The sequence below is a fragment of the Sinocyclocheilus anshuiensis genome, unplaced genomic scaffold (genome assembly GCF_001515605.1).
Source record: "Sinocyclocheilus anshuiensis isolate Anshui unplaced genomic scaffold, SAMN03320099.WGS_v1.1 scaffold3605, whole genome shotgun sequence".
In the NCBI taxonomy this organism is placed as follows: Eukaryota; Metazoa; Chordata; class Actinopteri; order Cypriniformes; family Cyprinidae; genus Sinocyclocheilus; species Sinocyclocheilus anshuiensis.
The window spans coordinates 30,469-36,228 of NW_015555999.1; the positions used below are offsets into that span (position 1 = coordinate 30,469).

The window sequence follows — 5,760 nt, forward strand, 5'->3', positions numbered from 1 at the left end:
CTAAAGTTGAAAAAGTGAAAAAGCATAATAGGACCCCTTTAAAAAATTTTCAGTGTTTAGTAAATATTTTTGAATTGTTGTTTTGTAATTGATTTTTTCTTTGAAAAGCATGAGAAAACAGTAAAAAGCTACATTTGGGTGTTTAATTTATGCAATGGTGAAAAACCGTGTTCGGTATTCGGCCTTCGGCCCAGTGTTTCATTTTGTTCGGCTTCGACCAAGAATTTATTTTGGTTCATTTCGGTGCATCCCTAATTTTCACTGAACTTGCACTAGAATGTAATGTTTTTGGTGTGTGAATGTTTTTGTTAGGTCTGAATGAGCAGTGGGTGTTAGACTTCCAGGTTTCTCCGGATGGAAAGTATCTTCTCCTCTCGGGATCCTCAGGATATCTCCATCTCATGACCACAAAGGTGCAGCACAGCGATCCCATTACATCTGCTCGTGATGTCTGTACTCACTCAGAAAATACATAGTCCAGCTGCAGCCATACATGTGGTGATTTCACTCTTAAGTGTTATTTATCTGGTGTTAAAGGGTTAGTACAATCACCCTCAAGACGTTTAATTGTCTTCGAAACACAAATTTAAATATTTTTAATATGCTCTCATCGATTTAGTCCATCATAAAGATGAAGTGAAAGTAATCCATGTGAATTTAACGGTTTCATCAAAGTCATATGAAGAAATTCAATTGCTTTTTATGATGAACAGATTTAATATAGTCCTTTATTCGCATAGAGCTAATCAAAAATGATAAACAGACACTAGATGATACTTGTGTGATATTTGAGATCAAACCTCTTCTGTTAGCAGCGCTTGTATTGGTGCACTGCTGTGAGAATGAAGTGTGGCGTGTCTCTTCCAGACCAGAGAGGTGATCCGGAGCATGAAGATGAATGGCAGTGTGTGCGCTGCCGCGTTCACCACAGACAGCAGCCAGATCTTTGCCAACTCCCGTAAGTCAAATCAAACACCGCTTCTCACGCTGTCATGCCACGTTAAAAGACTAGTTCATCCAAATGTATGGCTGTTGTTCCAAACCTTTGTGACATTGATAATAAGATTACTGTATTATTGCAGTGTTTGTCTGGTTCAGCTCATCATCATTGTGATCATAGTCTGGTCAGTCTGAAGGACTGGACTCCATAACAGCTTTCATTGGCCAAGGGCAACCAATCACAGTTTTGTTGAGCGTCACATTGAGGGACATGAAAATGTAAAGTTGATGTCCCTACAATAAAAGTCTGGCGTGCATCTTTTAAATGATTAGTTCAAGAATGTTGTGCAGGTTTACTGTTACAGTGGCACTGTGAGCTTTGAGCCTGATAAGCGATCATTGCACTCTCATTGAGTGTGTGTATAATCACACACAGCCTGTGTAAAACAGTAGGTGTTATTATGGTCATCATAATCGATCAGTTATTACATGCGGAGTCTATGCATTTTACAGCCCCAGCTGAATGAACATCAGTTTGCTTTCTCATGTCACTAGGTTTGAATCTGCAGCTTCATTGGCTAACAAATGCATTAATGTGACCAGATGGATATAAACTAATGCAAATAGATGGCATCAATGGTGACATTAAACATTTAGGACGGACTTGCGTGTGTTTTGGTCACATTGTTTTAACCGCTTGAGGTGCTGCTAATGTGCACGTCCTCTCAGTCTTGATAGCAAACTTACTGCTGTCCTTTCTCCACAAATGCAGCGTCTAGTCAACAAATGAATTACCAAGTAATGATATGAAAACATGCACTATAGTATACTATAGTTCGTTGTCGATGTATTAAATGCACATCTGAAGTGTTCAGCGCACAGAATCACGTGACTAAACTGCACACGATGTCAGTGATCTCCGTCTCTAGAGGCCGCTCTTGTGCTGTATAACAAAGACTGTAGGGAGTTTGCTGTATAATGAGAACCTTCTCAGCTTCTCCAGCAACGGTCCCAACCTGGAAAAACTATCGGCATGGATTTTTGCTGATAACCAATAGTTCCGCCAATCAACTATCGGTGCCGATTAATTGGCAAAACCGATGCGTCAGTCATTTACTTCACCCCAGAAATAGCAAGAGCAGTCTCAGTCTCTTAGGACAGTTGGTCTGCGGTCACACAAAGAAATTTCATGTTTGGACAGACTGGGACCGGACCCTCTGAATCCCCACTGCCGTACACACTGTGTGATAAACACTGATGCCTGTGTGTGTGTGTGTGTGTCACAGAGGAAGGAGAGGTGTTCATCTGGGACGTGCAGAGCAGTAAGTGTCTGAAGAAGTTTCCAGATGACGGCTGTGTCAGAGGAACTTCTCTTGCTCTGTCCAGGGATGGCCTGTATCTGGCCTGTGGGTGAGTAACGTCAGAACGCCGTTTGTCTGTCACTTACTGAACGCAGAAGCTGATATCAGTGTCCCATCCTGCATTAAACATCAGCATTTATTAAGTCACCAAAACCTGTAGCCTACTCGGGTGAAAGTGCAAATATTTACTGTAGTAATTACTGAAGTTGAGGTAACGGTGTTAATAATGACCTGAGTCACTTTTCATTGGACTCTTCTTTACTCTTACTCAAGTAGTCAAGAATTACTAGCGACTGATTCAGAACAAGCAAGATAAAGTCCGTGAAGAAATATCTGGTTCTGTTGATGCTTTTTGTCAATCTGTGTGTGCATAAACTCAATGAAAGCAGCACATAAATATGATTTCAAATACAGAGTGTTTCTGGTCGTTACATATGTTTGTTAAAATATATTATGACAGTTATTACGTCTAATGTGGTCAAAATTCATAATGTGTGTGCTTTGCCTGTGTTGGTCATAGGCTTGAGTTTTATAAAGGTAACATGTATACAACACTATATATCCTGCACATGCTTAGTGAAATGGAGCTAGAAAAATCACCCATGAATCATTTTGAGTTGAATTGATGAATCTGAAGTTGTTGTGCCATATTTTGTATATTGGTGCTTTTAAACAGCAGATGCACTATTTGTTTTTTTAAATAATTTTTCTTCTAAAGAACAAAACTGTTGTTAAAAAATACTTATTTGCAAAATAACCCGCAAAAACCACTCATTTCAACTGTAGATTGTTAACATCTGTGATGAAGAACTGTTGCTACCTGGAGTAATTTTTGTTCCCGCTAGAGCTTTGGTCCGGATGGTTTTGTGTTAGTTGTTAGGTGTAATGCACAGGTGCGTGTCTGGATCCTGAGGAACGGTGTTGTGCTGCTCGTCTGCAGGTCTCAGAGCGGTGTGGTGAACATCTACTCGCAGCAGGACTGCCTGCAGAAGCTGGAGCCCAGACCTCTGAAGGCCATCATGAACCTGGTGACAGCGGCGAGCTCCCTGTGCTTCAACAGCACCTCAGAGATCCTGGCCATCGGATCCAGAGCGGACGACGAGGCCAACCGACTGGTGCGTCACAGTGCCTTGCATATGAGGAACTCTAATTCAGCTGTGTGCATATGAAAACTAATCATCATATAAACAATACAAGCGATTTGTATATAAGGTTATTTGGATTATATTTCAAAGTTTTTAATAATGCTGAAGTTATATACTATTATATGCGATTTTTCTTTATAATATGTGGATAATTGTCACATTTTCTAAATTGAAGAGAAAACATGCCTGGAAAAACTGGTGTATGGAAGTTTCTCATCAGCACTGTGTGAATAATAATAAATGACTGAATAAATAGTGTAGACACTGCGCTCTTTTTTTAGGAACGCTATACTAATTCTTGTTCTGTGCCTTTAATAAAAACAGCCTAAATTCTTCAAGTTAATGAATAGGATTATTCAGATTCATAGTGTTTCTGATTATTATAAAATTCAAACGAATATACATGCTGTGGTCATTAATGGGTGCAGATGTTCAGAAACAATACTGTGGCGTTCCAGTGATGATTGATGGGTATGAACAGACCTAAAGAAAGCATTGCTCTCACCATTACACCAGCAGCAGTCTGGACTCCTGACACCAGTGCATGGATTCATGTGCTGTTTGTGCAAATTATGAGCAACGCTCAGCATTACTGACATCACATGAACTGAAGCTCCAGACCCATGTCTGTATAATCAAGTATTGCACTGCTGAAGCATGATTGGCAGATCTGATAATTGCACAAGTATCCGTACAGCTGCTCCTAATAAATTGCTCAGCAGTGTGTGTATATATATATATATATATATATATGTATGTATAAATAGACTAACTTCATATTGTAATGAATTGTAGATGACTGAAAGAGTGCATATTTTCTGTGTTCATAAGCTGCGGAATTGGATTTCAGATGCAGTTATTGGTGTAATCTGGCTTGTTTTTTGGGATTTTTAGTTGCTGAATAATTTGGGTAACTTTTTATTTTTTTCCTTTTAAGGTCCATCTTCCAAGTTTTACGGTGTTCTCCAATTTTCCACAGTTCCAAAAGAAGACTATATTTCAAACCTGTTGTCTGGATTTCTCCCCGCGGAGCGGATTCTACTCTGTGGCCAATAATAAAGGCCATGCGCTGCTCTTCAGGTGAGAACAGACAACACCAATATGTTGCTGTCATGCCAATTACATTCGTTTCCTTTTGTTTTTGCTGCATGTGCAATGTTAATTTATGTTTCACAGGTTTAGCATTTAGACACTACTTTTCCAGATTAAGAACATTTAATAAACGTTTATTCTGTGTATTTTAAAATGCGTTTATAGGTCTCTTTAAATGTAATGTAATTAGGTTCATACATTTTAGGAAAGAAAAAGACAAACTATTTTAGATTGTCCAGTGCACTAAATGTAACTGGAAAGGAAAAGCATACCCTAAATGAACACACAGGTGCAGAAAAAGCTGTGTTTGGGCTTCTCAGGTGAGCAGAGATGGGAAGTCTGCTTTAGAAATCCATTGCTGTGTCAGTTCACATCGGGCATTAACCACTGCTCTCCAGGATACCAGACACCGTTCAGTTTCTTGAATGAATTACTTTAAATGAATAGATCTAGAAAACAAGTGAATTGTTACACCTCTTTTACACTGATGGTTTTGCTATGCTAGTGTTATCCAGGTGTTGTATAAGCATGTGTATTGTTGTTTGTCTCTAGGCTTCTGCATTACTCTGACTTCTAGAGATGAAGCACCGCGTTCCACAAAGCAAACGGCTCAGACTGAATACATGTTTTACTTCTGTCAGCTCCTAGGAGTTCAGCTCAATAAACCTTTGCCACATGACTGAGAACCATTATGCTGTTGTACAAGTGTGCATTATTTACAGTTTGCTCATCCTAATACAGTCTGTCTTTGACGCTTGTCCTTGTCTTCAGACCTGCAGTACAGCTCTTAAAATGACTGATTTTTATTCAGTTTAATGGAACAAAACTTCACATATATTCTTCCAGAGCAGCTTTACCAAGAGCGGCCATATAAATGCTGCAGTTAGCAACAGTGGCGAGAAGAGCTCACTTAGATGTTAAAGAAGGATAAACATTCGGAAGTATAGATGCGTCTGAAACTGAAAACCTTACTGGGAAAGGCATGGAAAATGACCTTAAAAAGAATAATGAATTCTACCGAATAATATAAGACCCATTCAGCAGACACAGTCTGGTTTGCTGATAACAGGTGAACTAGAGGATAGCAGGACGTTATACAATCACCTGTAAAACTGCAGCACAATAATGAGTGTGTTAAGTGAATAACTCTATGGGGGAAACGAGTGGCATAACCGTCTCGGAAATCAGAGCTTGCCAAGAGAAAGCTTACTGAATCCATTCAC

The 5,760-nt window shown here is 39.4% G+C and overlaps 1 protein-coding gene across 3 annotated transcripts in view; it reads left to right on the top strand.

Annotated features, from left to right (window-relative positions):
- Positions 1 to 5,220, top strand: part of LOC107676120 (U3 small nucleolar RNA-associated protein 18 homolog) — an 11,607-nt gene extending 6,387 nt beyond the window's left edge. For 2 of the 3 annotated variants that reach the window (XM_016470642.1, XM_016470643.1), the window contains exons 8-13: positions 313 to 413; positions 868 to 958; positions 2,226 to 2,349; positions 3,241 to 3,415; positions 4,383 to 4,525; positions 5,090 to 5,220. In XM_016470642.1, coding sequence (XP_016326128.1) covers positions 313 to 413; positions 868 to 958; positions 2,226 to 2,349; positions 3,241 to 3,415; positions 4,383 to 4,525; positions 5,090 to 5,114 — 659 coding nt within the window. In that variant the 3' untranslated portion in view covers positions 5,115 to 5,220. The remainder of the gene's footprint in view (positions 1 to 312; positions 414 to 867; positions 959 to 2,225; positions 2,350 to 3,240; positions 3,416 to 4,382; positions 4,526 to 5,089) is intronic. The other variant, XM_016470644.1, reaches the window with a different exon arrangement.
- The last annotated feature ends 540 nt before the right edge of the window (positions 5,221 to 5,760 follow it).